Source organism: Nelusetta ayraudi, unplaced genomic scaffold (genome assembly GCF_046127955.1).
Source record: "Nelusetta ayraudi isolate G7.1 ecotype Tasmania unplaced genomic scaffold, CSIRO-AGI_Nayr_v1 ptg000090l, whole genome shotgun sequence".
Lineage (NCBI taxonomy): Eukaryota > Metazoa > Chordata > Actinopteri > Tetraodontiformes > Monacanthidae > Nelusetta > Nelusetta ayraudi.
This window is the reverse complement of record NW_027466140.1, coordinates 2684626-2705022: the sequence shown is the minus strand read 5'-3', so window position 1 is coordinate 2705022 and position 20397 is coordinate 2684626. Positions and strand designations below refer to the sequence as shown.

General features: G+C 45.0%; 3 protein-coding genes across 5 annotated transcripts; 1 reads left to right on the top strand and 2 right to left on the bottom strand.

Moving 5' to 3' along the window:
• Positions 1 to 61: 61 nt before the first annotated feature.
• On the top strand, positions 62 to 9889 carry LOC142902008 (uncharacterized). Its single transcript, XM_076046773.1, has 4 exons — positions 62 to 1057; positions 6380 to 6587; positions 7010 to 7240; positions 7403 to 9889. The coding sequence occupies exons 1-4, from the start codon at positions 788 to 790 to the stop codon at positions 9856 to 9858; spliced, it is 3165 nt and encodes a 1054-aa protein (XP_075902888.1). The 5' UTR covers positions 62 to 787; the 3' UTR covers positions 9859 to 9889.
• An 887-nt stretch (positions 9890 to 10776) lies between these two features.
• On the bottom strand, positions 10777 to 13277 carry ttc9c (tetratricopeptide repeat domain 9C). Its single transcript, XM_076046775.1, is given in 5 exon segments — positions 10777 to 11176; positions 11178 to 11286; positions 11735 to 11917; positions 12130 to 12456; positions 13183 to 13277. Coding segments are annotated over 4 exon segments (711 nt in total). The 5' UTR covers positions 12455 to 12456; positions 13183 to 13277; the 3' UTR covers positions 10777 to 11082.
• A 1354-nt stretch (positions 13278 to 14631) lies between these two features.
• LOC142901916 (high-affinity choline transporter 1-like) lies at positions 14632 to 19851 on the bottom strand. 3 transcript variants are annotated; one of them, XM_076046651.1, is made up of 10 exons: positions 19833 to 19851; positions 18865 to 18995; positions 17513 to 17732; positions 16984 to 17097; positions 16581 to 16736; positions 16268 to 16416; positions 15956 to 16099; positions 15566 to 15719; positions 15258 to 15475; positions 14632 to 15182 (listed from the first exon to the last, which is right to left on the bottom strand). In XM_076046651.1, the coding sequence occupies exons 3-10, from the start codon at positions 17694 to 17696 to the stop codon at positions 14634 to 14636; spliced, it is 1668 nt and encodes a 555-aa protein (XP_075902766.1). In that variant the 5' UTR covers positions 17697 to 17732; positions 18865 to 18995; positions 19833 to 19851; the 3' UTR covers positions 14632 to 14633. The 3 variants fall into 3 exon arrangements, with proteins under 3 accessions (XP_075902766.1, XP_075902765.1, XP_075902767.1); XM_076046650.1 differs by lacking the exon at positions 19833 to 19851 and adding an exon at positions 19048 to 19129; XM_076046652.1 differs by lacking the exons at positions 18865 to 18995; positions 19833 to 19851 and having other exon boundaries at positions 16984 to 17116; positions 17513 to 17651.
• Between the last annotated feature and the right edge of the window lie 546 nt (positions 19852 to 20397).

The following is a 20397-nucleotide window of genomic DNA, read 5'->3' as shown; positions in this document are numbered from 1 at the left end:
TACACACTGGACCTTTAATGTTTTGTTTGTGTGTTTTTTAAATATCCCCTCCTGAATGGCATGATGGCTGTGTGTTTTAAGCAGTACAGGCCTTGAAACAAGTGCTAACGATGATGTGTCGCAGGCAGGCAACGCTACTCAATGCTGCTCGCGTCTGACGCGTTCACTGACACTCCGTAAAAAACACACCGACTCTCTTCTTCACCGCTATCGCACACGTGATTGCTTGCCAAGTCTTCATAGAATCATCAGGGCACAATGTGGCTCCTCCGGATGTGTGTACGGGAATGTATGTGCAGTTAGAACACTCAACTCGTGCAGTTGCTCAACGAAGAGCCGCGCGGGAGCTGGAAGAGCCAGGGAGCTCTTCTTTTTCCTCTCCGCTCCTGTGTCCATTTGAAAAAGTTCCCGGACCAATCCCATGTCCAGCCCCGCTGCAGAGGCTCCTCCCCCCCGCTGTCTCTCCCACATGTACTGCTCTCAGTCAGTCACCCCCTGACAATGCTGCAGACGGAGCGGCAGGCTTTATGGGTGATATAAAAGGGCAGGAAAATGACGTTGTCATCAGGAAATTAAACCTCAGATTACTGTCAGACGCGGCTCGTGTACCGGCTTCATTAATTCAAATGAGCGAGAAGCGGCGCTGCATGCGATGACTGCATTCTTCCTCGTGTAGCGCCAGCTGCAATGTTGCGCGTCCGGACCCTCATCACTGCGCATTCTGGAGCCTAGTTCGCAATTATCCATTCGCACATCCATTCGGTAAGGGAGCCGGTTCCGTCCGAGGATGGCCGGCCGACGCAGCTGCGTGAACTCCCTGTGGTCGGGCACCGAGAGGGTCCGGATCGGCGAGCGCCTCAAAGCGACGCTGGCCGGCGTTCTGGAGCTGGAGGTGCTCAGGTGCAAGCAGGAGGAGATGGTGGACGCGGCTCTGGACGAGCGGGGACCCGCTACCGTCAAGCCGCCGGAGCCGAGGAGGGCGCGGGAGGAGAGCGGCACCCCGGGGAGAGGCGCCCCGGACGGGAAGCATGGCTCTGCGACATCCCCCGGGCAACAGGTCAGTTGGCAGCACGGATCGTGGCGAGACTATTAAATATGGATGCTGGAAATGATGGTGATCTGCCATCAGAGCCGGTCTGAGGCGGGCGGGTGGACACATTGTGATGCTGGTGGCGGCATGGTCAGGCATGGCAGCGCCCGCAGCAGCGCACCCATCCAAGGCAGATGGTGCCAGAGATCAACTCGGCAAGCCGGCCCGAACGTTTACACAGCAGAAGCAGCACTGTGTGTGTGTGTGTGTGTGTGTGTGTGTGTGTGTGTGTGTGTGTGTGTGTGTGTGTGTGTGTGTGTGTGTGCCCATGGAGCAAATGTCAATGAGGCCAGCCAGAGTGCCAGGAGCAGCTCCAGGCCGGCTGGCCCTGTGCCCTGCCTCAAGGTTAGATAGAGGCGGGCGGGTGGTTGGGTGGTTGGGTGGGAAGGATGCGCTGGAAACCAGGGAGAGGTATTAACATACAAGCCAGCAGCCGCTCGCTCACTGCAGCACTTTCCAGCCCCGCTTGGTAAACTCATCAGCTTGCAAAGGTCACTTTGGCCTCACGCAGTTTGCATTCACATCGCTACACGATGACTCGGTGAGGGTGCAACTACATTACTCTCTGTCCGGTTGCCCAGTTCCTCGCTGAGGGACCTATTGGATGCTCTAGTGTAGTAGAGCCGAGACGTATGATCTCATGGCCTTCCGCTCACCCTTAAAGTTCCCCCTCCACAGTCCTTCTCCGACCTGTAACTGAGATGCATCCACCTCACAGCTTCTGAGTCCCTTTGTGTTGGGAAACAGAGGGGAATGTGGCCTGAAAGGTAATACGGCGGGCAGCATGGGAACAAGTCGCATCCCGAGGCCTTGGACACCGCAAACATTCCTGAACGTGAACCTGCGAAGTGACGTAGAGGAAGGGCCTGTTGAAAGAAATGAGAGGAGAAAGATGAGTGTGAGCGCACCAAACAGGATTTAATGGTCGGAAAACAGGATAAGCATAAATTAGTTAAGCAAAATCGTCTTTGGGGAGGACGTATGAAGATTCACGAGCCGGGGTTGAGTCACTCAAACATGGCAGGCATCGAGTACTGATTGTGATCTGGGATGTGAGGGGGTTTCATTTTGAATTTTGCAGATTGTGATGGAGAAGGCAGGATGGCAACAGATGCACTTGACACTCAAAATACAGGATTGATGGATTTAAAGAATGAGGGGGAAAAAAAAACATTGCAGCTTTAAGTCTGGAAAAAGCAGAAGACCACTGGAGGTCATTAAACTCAAAAACAAACTGCACTTTTTGTCAAACTGAAAACTTAATGTGGTACCACAGAGGTACTGCATCATGCAACATTAAATGTAAACAGTGTTTTCCAACAACAATGAGCCTCTAGCCCAGGAGTAAACGACCAGAGTGCACCACTCTTCAAAAAGTGTGGCATAAGGCACAGTTCACACAGTTCGGCCCTTTGTGATGTCGCAAAGTTCACTGATTCCTCACTATAATACCTTGTCGACATTGGCAGGTGTTGATTCTACCCTCTGATGCCTCAAACACAGCAAGTTGTAGCTACATATTGACCATTTTTAACTTGAAAGCTGCAAACAGAGGGCTAAAAATGCCTTTTTTTGTGTGTGTGGTTCTCAGGTCTACGTATCGGATCCTCAGTGACTTCATTCACTGTAATATGCTGCAATATGGTACATTTGTCTGTATAGTCAAGCTTGAGCGATAATATAAAATGAAATCCCTTCTTGGTTACGCCGAAGTGAGGAATAAACTGTAAATAATAAAATCTGTTTATATCCGTGTGGGGACACATACTGCAGTCCCACCCGAGCGAGGGCATCTGCATGAGAAGTGTGGCTCACAACGTGCTGCGTGTTCCTCACCGCCCACCTTCCCAACATCTCCTCTGTGCTTTCCCCCCGTGGTGCTGCAGAAATCCTGTGGAGGGGCCGAGCAGCATTGCTCATTCTCACCTCCGAAGGGCGCTGCACCGTGAAGCGGAGCGACCTGGCACTCTGCCCTCAGTCTGCTCGCCGCCAACACACACACACAAACACACAGACGCACAGTAAATTTGCATAAATGGAGACAAATTGTTACTCCCCGTACCTACAAAAGAGGCCGCAACGCCACCGCAGCTGGTGGGGGGGAGACCAGTGATGGAGCGCACGTCATCATTATTCACCTGAAAAAGTCTGAACACAGATTGTTCTGCTCCTAAAAACGTCATTGTTTTTATTTTATTTTCCAGGGGATTAGATAACTCACAATATAAAGCCTCCCCCCCACTGCAAATAAACTCTTGAAATGTGAATAGCAGTAGAGAGAGGGCAGCAACCTCTGCCTTGCAAATCCCTGTTTATCCGGCCAGGATTATTCCATAGTGTCACCCGCAACGGAGCAATGTGATTTAAAAACATTCATCTCAGCCCTGCCACGTGAATTTTTTTTTTTTTTTCATCAGTTAGCATTTCATATCCGTAAATTCTTCCAATGAGTAAACAGTTCAAGTTTTTGTCATTCAAACGGAACTGGATTTGCTTCACAGATCAAGTCCTCCTCGACGTGTGACTCCAGAACTATGAGAAAGAACTTTGAGTTCCGATTGCGTGTGATGTTTCGTCACCCCTTCAGTTTCCCTGGTGAAAGACCGATCGTCAACGCGGTTGCCAGTCGAGCGTTCAAAAATAAAGCTGTCCTCTTCTGAAGGAAGCATGGAGAGGGACAGGACGTGGGTGAAGGAGACATCACACTGCAGAGTTTCCTCATACTTACTAATGCCAGGGAGCTGCAGCAAGTCATTTATTTATTTTCTACCTATTTCTAATGCATATATTGAAATTCCAAGTTTTCACAAGTGACTTTTTTTATTATAAACAAACATTTGAATTGAATAACTGCTGGTAGATTTTAATGAAATAATCAGTAGCTGAATTGATGATAAATTGTAGTGTGGGTGCGCTTGTGTGCGTGCGGAGGCAGGCTGTCTTGAAGTTTGGTGTAACACAGGAAGGCATCATCTTACAGGGAGGTCCATTACCATGACTTGTGGAGTGAGACGGCTTTTGTCTCTGCTCCTTGGCCTGGGGATCCTCCTGAACTGGAGAGTGGGGCTGTTGGGGGGGAAAAACCCAACAACGTTAAACAAACAGGCACTGCGGCAGTGACACTTTGACGTGGAGCGCGGTCTACCACCCGACGTGGTGGAAAAATAATAAAGAAACATTATTTTTCGGCGTGAAGAGACAAACCGTGTGGGCGGTTTTTATGTTTCGATATCACATTAATAATGCATGAAACAATAAATACCGAGCACTGACAAAACACTCTCCCCGTCCCTCTCCAACCAAATTATTCTGCCCGGATGCACGTTCGATTCGAGTCTCACAGGGATGACATAACGCTCTTATTAAGAGGAGGTGGGCTGGCGGTGCAGCTGCAACGGCTGCAGCATTATCGTCATCCAGTCGACCTGGGCATTGCCTCCGTGCGCTTCCAGAGGGGCTGCTCCCTCTCACCGAGGAATATCACATTACAGTCACTCGGGCCAGGCTCCTTCCCTCCCTCCCTCCACTCCCCCGTTATGCATTTGTCTGTCTACCTCCTATGATTTGATCACTCCCTGGTTTCTGTGTAACATTATATCCCGTTAAACGTGCGACCCATTCTGCCCTCGTACGTAGGAGCTGGAAGCATGCCGAGGGGAGGAGAGGGATGAATGCATTCTGAAAGACTGATTCACAGCTTTAAATCAGAGAGAGAACACCAGGGCTCCGGCCAAATTCAGTGGGTGGGATTTTTTTTTTTTTTGTGGCCGACTCCAGAAAGTACACGCGAGCGGAAAAAGTCAAAACAAGACCAGATTGCCGGTGCGCAAGTTGAGGATGGGAGTTAAATATTTCGCAGGGGCCTGTTGTGCTATTGTGGTTGCGTGTGGGCGGAGAGGCGAGCGAGAGTCGGTGAGCCAGCAGCTGTAGCTATGGTGAGTTCGGGGCGTCAGGCTGCAGCGATATTATGGAAGTTGGGGGGGTGGGATTATTTGTCAGAGGAGGGGGGAGGAGGCCCTTCAAGATGCCCTTCTCTCTCGCCCGGCAACCGGCCGTCTGCCCCTCCCTTCTCGGCCCTCACCCACCCAGTGACTCACTCTCCAATTTCTCCAAGTCTTGGTTTGTTTCTTGTGTGTGTGTGTGTGTGTGTGTGTGTGTGTGTGTGTGTGTGTGTGTGTGTGTGTGTGTGTGTGTGTGTGTGTGTGAGAGGCTGTGTACGGCTTTGACTGACTAAGTTGTTTTTTTTTTGCGGGCGGTCGCTACGCACTTCAGATTTACTGGGAGAGAAAGCAATAAACTGGAGAAAAAGGGGTGAGTCACTCCAAAACTTCCCGTTTCGCACGAGGGAAGAAAAAAAGGGAGAGGAGCCCTGGAGACAAGGCAGACCCTGCAAATCTTACTCGCTTCCCCCCACTCCCACGTCCTCCCAGTCCCCTTCTGCCACTCTTTGTTAAGTCATCTGTCTACCCCCTTTATCTTCTGTACCCACCTCCCCTCACCACAGTTGTGAGTCACTACCTGTATTGTTTCCCTTGGTAACAAGAGGATTGATCAGTGCCACTCACAGAGCTCCCCTTGTCTACTCTTGATCAGCCTAATGCAGATGGGAATGGGGAGGGGCTCTGTGCTGCAGTCTAAGGATAATCAAATGAAAGAGGAGGTGGGCTGGGGGGTTTCACCCAAGCCCCTCACTAATCTGGGAAGTGGAGGCCCTTGTGATTGTTGTGTGTCCGAGCTCATTCTGGTGGTTCCAGGAAGTAGCGTGATGTCACAGGGGAGGGTTTCTGATAAATGATGTCATGGCCAAAACATGGGGGGGTCTGGGCCTCTGCTCTCGCTGGGACACGGGGCCTTCAGAGCAGCTGCAGTGTCTATTTAAGGTGGTCCTCGTATGGTACATTAAAGTGAAACAAGCACAGTTCCAAAGGACATACACAGTTAGACGGTGCTTCATTTGGCTGTGTGGGTTTTCTTATATTCACAATATCAAGATGCATTTTAGTATCAGAGCATATAATTAATAACAATTATTTAGTCTTGATGTACAATCCAAATTTGATTTAAAAAGGCGATTGTGCCTTGATTTGTCAAGTTATATGAATCTGAATTTCATCATTCTTCTGGTGTGTTAAGTCGCTCTTTGTATCACTATCGTAAATGTAATCTTGATTGATGCTACTAGAGATGATTGCAGATTTTAAAGAATTTCTTTGCCTTAATTGCAAATGATTTTAATTAAAAATGTCATTGTATTTTGTCACTATTCATGGCCTAACTTTTTTTTTTCAGGCTCCGTCTCCTTCAGACATGTTGCCCATTCCTGTTCAGAGTAGCCTGGATGACTGTGGCAGTAATTCAGGAGATGGAACACCTGGCAGGGGGAATAACTCACGGTGGTCCACTCTTTCTTGGGACATTCCCGTCGACCTGCTATCTCCGCCAACACCAGATCCCAGCAGCACATTCCATCTGGACAGTGACTCCAGACCTAGTTCAGGTACCTCCAGATAAAAAAGGCAACAAACCTTGAAAAACAGGAGTAAAATTAAACATTAACCATACACCTTTCTGCAACCTTTGCATTCTAGCACGGTGTGGAATGGACTCGTCCATCTTTTGCATTCCCTCTTCCACCTTTTTTCAGACCTGTCATTGCCAAACTCTTATTCACGCTCATTGTTACTGTTGCCTGTGTCTACAAGCTCTCACATTCCTGTTCCGGATAACCCAGTCCAAGCACACCAAGTACAAACACTACCCTTCAGGAGCATGTTATAAACAGCATAACGACTTAATTAAAGACTAGATTTAAAACTAGAAAACATCTATGTTCTCCATCCAGCCATTAAGCATAAAAATGTATAGATATTATCAAAGCAAGAGTCACACCAACTCGCTGCTTTCTTCCCTCTCATCAAGGTTTCTACTCAGTGAGTGGGAGCTCTCTCTCCGACTCATGCTACTCTGTATCTAGTGAGGCCGCCCAGAGCGGAGCGCCACCACCTGCCAGACCCCTGAAGCTGTGGGACCAGATACCTCTGTCGACTGATAACACTGACATCCTGTGGCCAGAAGGTGCAGTGCAACTACAGGCTGCTTTGCAGAGCAGGCAGGAAGATGGCGAAAACCAAGAGGAGACTGCAGTGACAGGTGAGCTGGTGGAGGAACCTGATCCCCCAATGCAAATATCAATTTAGAGGATATTGTAATATGGTAAAAGTTGGTAATTCCAGTTCCGGAATAATGATTTGAGAATAAAATGTTTTGAAATATTTTAATATATTGAAATATATTATCTTTTTTCTCATGCAGTGCAAAGTGACCTTGAAGCCACCGGTCTTCATTTTTTGTTAGACCTTGGTTCAGGACTCAGTGACTCTGTCATTAGTTCATTAGTTAAACTTCTTGACCCCACGCACTCTTCCTCCAATTCCTCCGTCCATCCAAAACCCAATTTGGACCCTCGTTACTGCACAGACCTGGTGTCTCGTCGGACCAAAGAGGTGTACCCTTACCCCAGCCCGTTGCATGCCGTTGCCCTGCAGAGCCCCCTTTTTACCTCCCAGTGTCAGGAGCACTCGGCCTCGCCAAGTCCAGAAGGCCCCCAGGTCGACGAAGATCAGGAGGCGAGCACTAATCAAGCCCCGCCTCTCCAGCCCCCTTCCTTCACCCAGTTGGAGCAGTACATTTCTCGACTGGCACGTCAGTACCACAGTCGGGTGAACTCCACCTCGGATCTTAATTCAGCTACCACAGTTGCCTCAGTCACACACAGAGGTATTCATAACCAAGGCAAAACCCACGGTTCTACACAGTCTCTTTCTGCCTTCGAGAGTCGTAGTACACTCAACGTCACCCCGGGCAAGTCACTGCTTGGAAACACTGCAAGAGTTAGCCTTAGCACTAGTGGTAAAAAAGCCACTAGGAACTCCATTAACCTGGGCAACCTTCCTTCAGCAACTGGAGAGGACTTGAATATCAATCTGCATCTCAACCTTAACTTGAACCTGACGCCAGGTTCGCATTCAAGTCAATCCCTGGTGGACAATCCTAAAAGTGAAAGTGTAACCAACTCTGCTGCTACGCCCACACCAGCACTTAGGACTCGCTCACGTATTTCAACGTGCCCAAGCAATCTGAACCACCGCAGTTCCCTGGAGGTGAACCCAACATGTGGGCCCAGTCCTGGATTTGGATCATCTGCCTTCTCACATTCTGTGGACTGGGGTTGCAGTGCTCCACTGGAGACTGACCAATCAGTGTTTGGCCCTGCTTTAGGACGAGCTTCTGGGGCTTCATGCAGCAGCTCCATTAAGGAGCCAAGCTCCAGTCCCAAATTAAGCGAGGACTCCCCCATGGTGGGAGAGATCTCCCGCCTTTCTGGCCTTTCTCGGGCTGTTGTAGTCGGCCTTATGGAACAGGGCGTCGAGTTGGATATTGACTGCTTTCAAACAGATATCGCAGGTGAGGTGAGGGGACACACTAAGACTTACCTGACAGCCCACAATGATCAGTCGCATGACTATTCTCGGCTAACTGACCGTAATCCTCAGAGACCAATACAGCTGTCTCTCAGTGTCACCCATTCTCCACAGTCTCAGGCCAGCCTCACCCCACCACTCTCACACTCAAGCAGCCCGATACACCCATACCAGTCCATCCAAGTCTCCTCTCCTCACTACCCCTCACACTGCCACTACCAGCAGATACCTTCCCCATCCCACCTTCCCTCATCAACAGCGTCATCCCCTGCTTCTCGCCCCAATCCTCGGGGACGCTCCCCTCCACGTCCCCTCCAGCCATCGCCTCTTGGAGCCACCCCTCTGTCTGTTTTCCGCAGGGATGCACCATTCCAGTGCTCCCTGCCGCACAAAAACAAATGGAGCTCTCCATTGGACCATGGAAATATACAACCAAGGGGTGGTTCACTTCGGCACAGTGCAGGAGGGGGTGTGGGTAGTAATGGCTGGAATAGAGCGGAGGGGGAGGGACTTTATAAAGGAAAGCATGCCTCCCACAGGTTGGTGAGGGCAGCTACAGTGAGTAGCTATGTAGAGAGGGAGAACTATAGCTCCATTTGGGATGAGGAGCAGAACCAGTCAGCAGCCCAGACATCGCGGAAGACCTACAGCAAACTCTGGAGAGGTTTTGAGGGACGCCTGCGGGGAAAAGAGTTGGAGAGCGAAAGGGAGGAGATGGACAGAGCCGAATACGGCTATGGTTGGAGGAGGAACAGCATCGGAAGCTGGAGGAGGGAGCACCGAAAGATGAAGGCTTCATCCAGCAGCAGTGAAAGGAGGCCAAAAGTCGAGCACTCGCCCATGTTCTCAAGGAGGAAGGGCAAGGAAGAAGGAGAGAGGCGGAGCTCAAGCCTGAGGCTGTCCAGAAGGGCTTTATTCAGGAGTGAGTCACAAGGCTTGTTGGTACCTCGGAACCAAAATGAGGAGCCTGCGAGGAGGGGACATTGGGTGTCCTCATTAGATGTTGGGTCAGGCGGCTCGTACTTCAGCAAAGAGGAGGGGATCAGGCTGCTGGGCACCACGGGCGAAGACAAACGTCTGTCCTCTACAGCTAGTCTCTTTAACCTGTCTCGTTCACAAAGCCTTGAGGGGAGTTGCCATTCCATCTCCCCTCTTTCCTCCCCTTCTTTTTCTCCATCTCCTCCACGGATGCCCCTTCAACGCTCTCGTTCTCTGAGGGACTTGGGGCGGAAAGTGTTTGGTTCTATGAGGTCCCTGAGCCTAAAACGGAAGCCATCTAAGAAATGACTTTTGTAAAATAAATGGACATCAGATTGAATCCTTCACTCCGACCTTCATGTAATGTATGTTGAAACATTTGTGATGGATGTAAGATTTAGTAGAGTGATATCAAATTACAGATGCCATCTACCGCTGGTGTGATTGAAAGGTTCTCTCAGGTGGTTTGTGGGTTGTTTTAAATTCTCATAATGGTTTTCTAAAACTTTAAATAATTTCTAGTCAGGTAGTGAATAAAGGTACTTATTTAAGCAGGTTTTGCTGCATGTTCAGCCAAATGATTGCACTGTTTAAGACAAGCGGAATACTATAGTTTGCTGCAGGACAAGACAATTCAATAAGGAGTTATAAGAGTTGAAAAGAGGTAGAACCAACTATATTACTGTAATCTTCAGTTATATTTTTCAATGTCAGTGCTGTTTCAAAGAATTTGAATACTCTGTAATGTACTAATCTCTGGACCTTTGTGGATGAAAAGTAAGTTGACTTGAAGATATTGAATATAAACTTTAAATATAAGCTATAAGCAGCATCATTACATATTGGTTGAGTTCCCATGTAACCTAGAGTATGAATGTACTGTGTATGTGAACAATCCACTTCTGCATGCTGCTCTGTGATCTTGTGCAGTGATTTTAGATATTGTGAGGAATAGATATTATTCTCTGTTTATGGGCAAAATGCCACTGAAGTACAATCATATTTGAAAAATAATGACCAAACCCAAGCAAATACTCTTTAACTTGATATTGTGCTCAGGACTTTTAAATAAATATGAAGTTATAAAAAAATAAATAACCAACACAATTGCAAAGTTCTTTGCAACGTGTCTCTGACATATGGCATACAATTAAAAGGATCTTACAGATGAACCTGTTACATGCAATAAATACTTGCAATGTGTGAACTTTATTAAGAAGGAAGCAGTTGAAGTTTCTATAAAAAAATATTTTAATTAAAAAAAGACTCAACATTTACAGCTTTGAATAATAATAATAATAATGATAAAACTATTTTAATGCCACCTGCTGTGGGTGAAAAAAAAAAGATATTTGCATGTTGCTAGGGAACTAAGATTTGTGTCTACTAGGAGCCATTTTTAGCAGCATCTGCTTTGTTTTTCTCCTGATCACCGTCCAGAATTTTACAGGATGCTCGATTCTTAAAACCCAAAGCACAGATTCTAACAAATAAAGGAGACACATCAACATTGTGAACATTCTTCAGATGACTTCAGTTAAAAGTGAGAACAGTCTCTCTATTTTGCTGGTTAGCGGGCAGACTAAACTCCCTCACCAGTTCTCTTGGTTTGGTTTCTCCCAACTGAGCTGCTTTTCTGGCTGGAGGAAAACATGCCCCTGTACATGGCTTTCTCTTTTTGCAACTCCTGGTTCAGCTTCTCCTCGGTCCTCTGCAGGTGCTTCCTCACATTAACATCTGTATGAGAAAATAAAGCATTTTTTTGTTTTGGAAAGGCACACTGTTTTATCTCTCATAGATTTAAACAATACATAAAAAGGGTTGACTGAGGAATCTCAGTTATTACAAAAAAAAAAAAAAAGATTTCTTGGACATCCACACGTTTTATATAAGATACATAAAATGCGCATGGTATGGTCTGGGTCCAATTGGACTGGCCACAATTTCAAAAAATTAAATGTCAAATTGCTTAGACTTCAAATTTGCATTATTCAAATTGTCACATGAGCAGTAAATTGCTTTGGTTAAATACATTAACACTGCTAAACGAAAGACACAATGTTGCCAGTGAAGACAAGATGCAAGATCAGATTAACACATCCAAATCACCAACTTCTGACCAATGACTCCACCATGAATCAAAAGCATGCCATGGGTACTCTTGATGCAGTGGTTACTTTCTTACCATTAGGCTGCTCACTGCAGGCCTTAGCCAGGTACTGTCTGGCAGTCTCAGCATCGCCTAGCTCCAGAGTGGCCACTCCTGCCCTGTACAATGCTTTGACGTCATTTGGTCTCCACTTCAATACCCGCAGGCTGTATTCCTGTACTCGAGCGTAGTCGACATTTTGCTTCTGCAGCAAAGAGGCTGAGGGATAAGTGAAATGTTTGCATGGGATGAAATATATAGGCACATGTGTTAATATAAAACATTCATCTTGATCAAATGACTCCTAAACTAGTTTTTGGAGAGGGACCAGCAGGAAGAAGCTTTAATGTAAGATGAGAAATGTTTTCCTAAAAAACAGGGGCGAAAACAAGGGCTCCCTCCCCTCCCAAGGCAATGTTGAGATGTTGTACCAGCCAAGTTGTTGTAGCAGTCCACTTGTATGTTCCTCAGTGTAGCCTCCTGTTCTGATGTCAGGTCAGGTGTCTCAGGCCCGAATCCTTTCACCGAACTGTTTACATCCGCGTCCAGACTTCTCAGGACCAGCAGTGCACGATGATACCGGCCAATGGCAGAGCGGATGTTCTTCTCCCGGTAAAAGGCGTTGCCTTCTGTCTTCATCTGAGCGGCTTCCTCCAACAGAACCCAAACTGGCTTGGAGCTTGTCTTTTTATCTCCAAATAAACTCTGTTGAGCAGCTGCCCCCTGCGCATCCACACTTGGCTCCGCAGCTTCCATTTCTGTGGCAGGTCAAATAAAGCAGAAATACAATGAAAGTGACAAGATACAGGATCAAATCCTCCAGCTTGCTCAATGTCTCTGCTGTCTCTTGAATGTGGCTTGTAGCCTTTAAGGCTTCCCAATTTAAGACTATACAACATAAACAGGGATCTTGTCGATGTTTGCAAAATGCAAGAAGGACGACAGAGACACCAGAGACGGGAATCACATCCCAAATATTCAAACTAAACGCTGTACATTGGGACGGAGAACGCGCCTAATGATGCAATTTGGGTGTAATGGGTCGCGGTACTGTGGCAAAATTAGTTTGCCTTTTTTAGACATTTCTCCACGCATGTCACAACACCACTCCACCAAACACGTATTTTAGAACCAAGTGTTTACTCTTGAATAGCTGTCACTTGAAGTAAGTGAGTTAGGATATTTCCAATTTTCTTCTGAAGGATGCTTTAGGCAATAGTACGAGTGTTAGCCCTGCCAAGTGTATGTATGTAAAGGATGGCTAAGACGTTTCATTTGTAAACATAGAAACCCACATGGTCATTCATATTTATTTGTATGTTATGGGAAGGGTTATCATTTAGCTACACAAAACAGCTCAGCTTTCACCGTTACAAGGCAACTGGTACTGCCTTTTTGTGATACAGTCTGATCAAGAGTAACCATACATTTCAATGATCTGCTTTTATAAAGTGCGGCGGATAAATTAATACGCATCGTCTCACCTTACACCTTGCTAACAAGCTGACGAAGACCAGGCTGCCGCTCTTCTTTCCTGCTTTATTCATTTTGCAACTACTACAATTGTCTGAAGTTTCACCACTGCCCCCTACCGTCAGGGAGCGCTTAAAAAAAAGAGCAGCGGAGCAGCTTTTTCTTAGTGTGTGTGTGTGTGTGTGTGTGTGTGTGTGTGTGTGTGTGTGTGTGTGTGTGTGTGTGTGTGTTATAATATAATTGCGGACGACTGTATCCAGTTATTAAAGATAACCTTAGACCAGTGTTTCTCAAAGTCATTGGGTAGAAAATGTGATGTTGTCGCATGACTGATGTTGATGTGGTCAATTTCATCAAAACAAGACCCCTGAAAGCGTGGCTATTCTCTGCACTTTGTGAAGAGATGGGAGCGCAACACAAAGCTGTGTTGTTTCACAGGGAAGCCAGGATGGTGGATGTTACCAAAGTGGTTTGCCAAAAAAAAGTTATTTGCACAGCAGAAAAGTGAAAGTATTGAGAGTAGTGAGAGTATTCTTGTTTAAAAAGTAATGTTCAGGATTTTTTTATTGTCACAAAGAGTGATTTGCTAAAGTTGTTTATTTGTACAAAATAAATGATTTCATAAATGAAGAGAAAAGTGAAATGAATGTGAAATGAATGTTCATGATGAAAAAAAATAATGTTGGTTTTGATATCACAAAAAGTGGTGTGCCAAAGGTAAAACATTATTTGCACATTTATGTTGTTTCAGTGAATTTGAAAAAAACTATTTTGTCACCATTTTGGCTTTTTTTTTGGGGGGGGGGCAGGAGAGGCATGAACAAGTTTCTTCCTCCAAGGTGGGGCGTGACAGAGAAAGTTTGAGAACCACTGCCCTAATGCCATGCAAATCTATGGGGTCAAAAGTCAACTTTGTCCTAGAGACATGGGGCCACTTGCAGGTTCATCGGGATCCCTCAAGACACAGTCACGTCAAATTTGGGGCTTTTAGCATGAAAGATTTTCTTCCTCCATGGTGGGGTGTGACACAAAGTTTGAGAACCACTGCGTTAGACGAACAAAGCAGGCCCATGACAAAGCAAAACAATATATACAATATATAGCTATAGACTGACAGTTTTAAGATTAAACATAGATCTGTGAGAATGCAAGGCCAAAGATACAGAATGATGCAAAGAGAAATTATTTATTGATACCAATAAAAATCCACAAAGTAAAGTTTAAACAGGTATGTAAGGAAGTTAGAGTAGAAACTTGTGTGGAATGCAGACTCACTCGTCTACAGAAACTGTAAAACAATCGGCTTCTGTCTTTACACCATTTAGAAAAAAAAAAAAACTGGAAGTGTGACATGCAATGACAGCTAATTAGAAACAGGCAAGTAAAACACCAGTGAGAAGTATGCGGGATGAAGAGAAACTACAATAGGCTATCTTTTTAGTCACGTTTTTCTTCATCTACATCACTCATGAACTTTGGTCAATATTGATTCACTCTCACGCTGAACTTGGGATTGTTCCATTTCTTGTGCCTCTGTGGTGTTATTAGTCATCATGATCAAGTTGGATGGGTTGCTTTGCATTTTCCCTTTAAATATGTCCCACCTCTCAGGAATCTTTTTCAGAAGCAGTGAAGCCAAGTATGAGAATACCAGCGTGGCAACAATGGTGGACAACATGCAAAACGTTCTGATAGGAAAGCGTTGGACATATATGCCGTCCTGCAGAGAGCAGCCCGGGAAGCAGATGGTGACGGGCAATCCCACTGATGGCTCACCACTCAGCAACCTCAGTAACACTCCGACCAAGAACCCCGTTAAGGAGCCATAGCCATTGGATATGTTGAAGAAGAGAACGCAGACAAGCTGGGGGAACATCATGGTGTAGGCTATATCAGAGCCCAGGAACCAAAAAACCATGATACTTTTGTCTAGGAAGGTCAGCGTCGTGCCAGCCAAGCCCACAAACACCACAGCGAAACGGATCACCCACTGGAGCTCCCTCTCGGATGCCTGTGGTGAATGAAGGGATAGCTTTGAAGAAATGAACAATCAGAAGTCCATCCTCTTCTCCTGCCAATGTTTTACCTGGCTCCTCAGGATGTTCTTATATATGTTGGTGGAGAAGACGGACGCTCCTGATAACAAAGCTGAGTCTGTGGACGACATTACCGCGGCAGCAATAGCTCCGATGCCGATGACAGAGATGTAGGGTGGGGTCAGGTGTTGCAGAGCAATGGGCAGAACCTGGCTAGCCTCTCCACGCAGGTATGGGGAAGGAGAACCGTACACAGTCACGTTCCAATCTGATAAGGAATATGCACAATTACAGTTTTTAAAAAAACAACCAAAACTAACACCTGGCATCATCACTCAAATAAACCTCATCACTCCACCTGTCGATGCCGCAACAGCACCAATCAACATGGAGGGGATTCCAAACACGAGGAAGAGAGGAGCTGCGATAAAGCAGGTGAGTTGAGCTGTCCTGGGTGAAGAGGCTGACAGTGTCCTCTGATGAAAGTCCTGATATCCCATGTTACCTAGAACCTTTAATAAAAATATGCATTTTGTTAATTAATTAGCCATTTGTTTCCAACGTGCACAGTATGTATCAATAGTGCACACATTTTTTTCAATTGCATTCAATCAGAAAGCTTTTTCTTTTTTTCTTTTTTTAGAAATTAAAACATCCAGGAGCAAATTAGAGATCTTTGTGGTTTATTTTTGAAACTTTGTGGAGTCCGGCTAGAAATTAACTCAACCTTTTCTCATGTATTCCTTACCAATAATAAAAAATTGTCAATCCATCTCCCCATTCTGTCTTTATCAATTGAACCAATCCAAGGTGCCTGGTAGGTAAAGTTTAAAGCTGTCTTGGAGATGTCGGCTGAGTGAGGGTTTATTAAGACAAAAGGGACACATAACCACTGTGAAAGAGTGAGAGAGAGAGAAAGAGAGAGAGAGAGAGAGAGAGAGACCTTTAAAACTTTAAAACAGGTGGAGCAGGAAACAAGCCCAAAAAATATTAGTCTAACTGGCTGATAAATCTGAAGTTGAGAGGAATTTTCGTTTTGATGACCAGGAGAGGAACTTACCAGACTAAAGAAGATGAGTGTTAATTGTATGATGTCTGTGTAGGCCACAGAATATAGGCCTCCAAGCAGTGTGTAGGTAATAGCTACGACAGCAGAGATCCAAATGCAAACACTGTAGGACAAGCCCAGGATCACACTCATTGTTGCCCCTTTAAAGAGAGACCAACTCATATCACTTGGAATAGGATTACACGGTGACGACCAATACGTTGTGTCTAAACTCCAGCCTCACAATGAACTCCCTATGAGTCATGCAATATGTGAATTCATTTCATTGCAAAACAAAAACAAAAACAAAACAACAGTCACTTACCCAAGCCAATTAGTGTCCCTGTAACCCAGATAATGTCTGATAACAGCAGTCCCAAAGACAGAATTCCACTGATAACTTTTCCATACTTGATCTGGAAGGGGTCCATCATGGTCACATACTTTCTGCTTCTCATTGTCTTGGCGAAGAAGAGTCCGCCTCAAAACATCAAAGGAAAATATCTGTATCCAATAAATTATCAAGTTTTCTTTGGACTTAGGATAAAAAAATGTTTTGGACTTGGACTTCAACAGAGCATACAAACACCACACAGAAAGGCCCCATGGGTCTGAATCGAACCATTGACCTTATTTGGTGGTGATGAAGATACCATGTCATCTCATAAGTGATATACAAAACAAATTGAATAACCAGAGTGAAAGAACCAAAGGGAAAACTGCCTCACCTATGATGAAAGACACCGTCGCTGCCAGTGACATGACAGCCCAGGTCAGCCCCATGGTGGGAGTGTACACCATCTTCGCCAGACCAAGGATGAAGCCACCGCCAACAAATGTCGCTGTGAGGGCAATAATTTGCTATGTAATGTTTAAATCAACTTTTATACATTTGTTTACGTGATAAGCATATTCAGATAACCTACATTGTGAGATTTTAACCCTACTATACAAAGATAGATATAACTTTATCATGTAAAGAACCTGCGGCCTTATTTGGACAGCTATTCTATTGCTGGTGCCTCTGTGAACTTCTGTTTATGAAAAGAGCAATAAAGCATATTAATAAAATTATACAAAAATTAAAAAATAGGAATTCCTTTGACACTTGCCTTGCCTTAACCTGTCTAAGCACGTTTACTGTACATGTACCAAGTAATAACTCATCTGACTAATGTAACATTGGAGAATGGGATTGTCCCTTGTACACTCACAATGCAGTCTTGAAGTCGCTCATTTCCGTTTTCCAGCACTCACCTGTGGTGGTGAAGACTCCAACCACAAGGCTGATCCCTCTGTTGGCCAGCAGAGTTACCTCTGTCTGGTCCGCTTGGCTTTGGTCCTTGATCTTCTTGGACTTCATGGAGGCCCAAATACCGGTGCCCAACACCATCAGGTAGAAGAACACCATCACTACCAGTCCTGGGACGTTGATGGCCATAGTGTTCTTATTTGCAGATGAGGAAACCTAAGGGAACTACACACATACAAAACCAAGAGAAATCATACTATTTGAACAAACAGACAGTTGATCTTGAGGAGGAATTAAGTCAAACAAGAGTTGTATGATAATATGGGACTTCAAATGTAGCAGGAACGGCTCAATGCTATTATTATGCTAGAGGCTGTTGGTTGATAGCTTACAAATTACACATGCAGGCACTCTGAAAATAGTGTGTTAAAGAAACAGTTATTAATTGCAAGGGTTCACATTTAGTATCTTCTCACAAACTTGGTGAAAGTACATACAATTTAAGTCAAGAATTTTCAACTTCTGCTTATTCAGATAAAATGGGCATTATTGGGAGACCAAACACCCTGAAAGATCTGACCTAAAAAAGAAGTCAGAAACTCAGTGCAATAAACTATAAACCATTCTGACATTGAGAGTTAACATCCAAAGAGATCAAATGGACATGCCACAACAAACAGGTATATAAATGATAGACAGATATCAAATAATACAACATGACAAAGACTTTGTGTTCTTTCCACCAAATGTTGACACAGAAAGTTTAGGACATGCAGTGGTGATGACAATGTTCTTACAAATGATTTTATTCATTGCATTTACTCATTCTTAGCAGTGTTTCCCCAGTAATTACTTCCCTTCTCTGGACTGAGGAAGAAGGTTGCCTTGTGTTGAAGGAAAGATGAAGTGCAGCGGTCTGAATTCAGGATTAGCCTCTTTAGAAAATGGAAAGTTAATTGAATTGATGAGCAGGTGACCACAGACTAGTCCACCCAAAAATGTACACACAATTCACAACATTGAAAAAATAGAAACGACCTGCTTGCTCGGCTCAACTGGTCTTTGCGGCAGAGCAAGGTGAGCGCTGCCACATGTAAGAAATATATAAAATAAAATTTTAAAAAAATAACACAAAAGTCTGTGTGCTCTGGGTTGCCTGCTGCGGGTTCCCGTTGACACAGTCAACTCTAAAACGCTGTCCTTCAATTAGACTGATCAGGAAATGCCTTTTCTCACTATCTTTGATCTTTGTCAGTAACCAATGACATATAAATAAAAGTTCAGACTCTTCAGAACAGACATTCACTGTGGAAATGGACGGTACATTATTTTAACAACAAACAGCAGAAATATTTACCTGATTTCTGACCCAACAAATCCCTCCTGGAATTGAGAGAATTGTAAATACTACTCCTCTGCTAGTTGTCAGTATTCTTGAGGTCAGGGTGGAGGTGTGCATTGTCACTGACAAAAGCCACACCTTTGTCACTGAAAAGAAATGTGACAAATTGTCAGATTCTCAGAAAGGACAGATGCTCACAGTGGCTGTTGTCCAATCAATCAGTCCATCAATAAAATAGAATTCATCATTCAAAGACACCTCACACCCTCTTTTGGCCACCAAAATAATTCTAAGCCCTATGAAAATGTCTCGCACAAAACAAAACAAGATCACCGTTAATACAAAAAGTGAATCCTGTGACCCAACTGGTTTCTGATCTAACTGGTTTCCTTGCAGATGTGTTGCGCCGCCGTCAGCAGATTCGACACAATTTACAAACGTGCAACAACACCGCCGATTTTAAAGCCGCAGCCCACATCTACCACAACGAATATGTTTCTGGAAGTGAGCGCTACGTACTGGTGACTTAAAAAAAATTAATTAAGACAATGTGAAAAACAATTTTGCGCCGAGTTGGACTCCACCTCACTCCAACAAAAATCACACAATGAAGATCACCTGCCTACCTCCGTGAGCCACCGGGACTCACAGCAAGCATGGCTTTCCTTGGGCATTAGTTAGTGACGTCGGCACCAGGCAACATTTTGATTTGGGCTGCCTGAGACAACTGGTTACCATCGGTTTGCCTTGAAAATACCCAAACTTATTAGTCGATGTTTCTTGTTCTTTTTCCTCGAGCCCACAAACATTTTTTCAACGCCACATCACAGTCTACACAACACTGCACACCATGACAGCCTGTCACGTTTTAAAAGTGACGACGTTAACTCGGAAAATGCTGTTAAAATGCGCTGAATAATATGTAAACAAAAGCCAAGCACGGAGTTACTGGATCATTACGGAGAGGAACAGCCAGAACTTACATTCACTCGTACCACTGTGGTTTGTGTGTGTTCACTTAAACAAAATAGTTGAGTGTTTTATCAACGTTGTTAGACTTAAGCTTTGCTACAGTACATGAAACGCACGTCAATAGTATCCATCCCACACTCAATGTTGAAGTAGCACCGAATATGATGCTTTCAAGTGCAATGGACAGCGTTGGTCATGAGCTGTAGTGTTTGAAAGTTTTGAAACACACGTATATAGTATCCACCCATTGGTCATGAAAAAAGGCATACTTTTATTGCTTGGGCTAGAGTTTAAGATATAGGCTATCCCAATATTCTGCAAAGCTAATTAACTACTGACACACTGATTGAAAGACAGACATTAGAAATAAAATAATAATTTTATTTCACAGAAAGCCAATATTCCCCTCATGAGTACGTACATGTGACAGTGGTAAGACGACGCTTAAGTTGGCACCACGTCGCCAGAAAACTTTCAAACACTACTGCTCATGACCAACGCTGTCCATTGCACTTGAACGCATCATACTCGGTGCTACTTCAACATTGCCGTTTCAGCGTCCTAAGCACCCTCGGG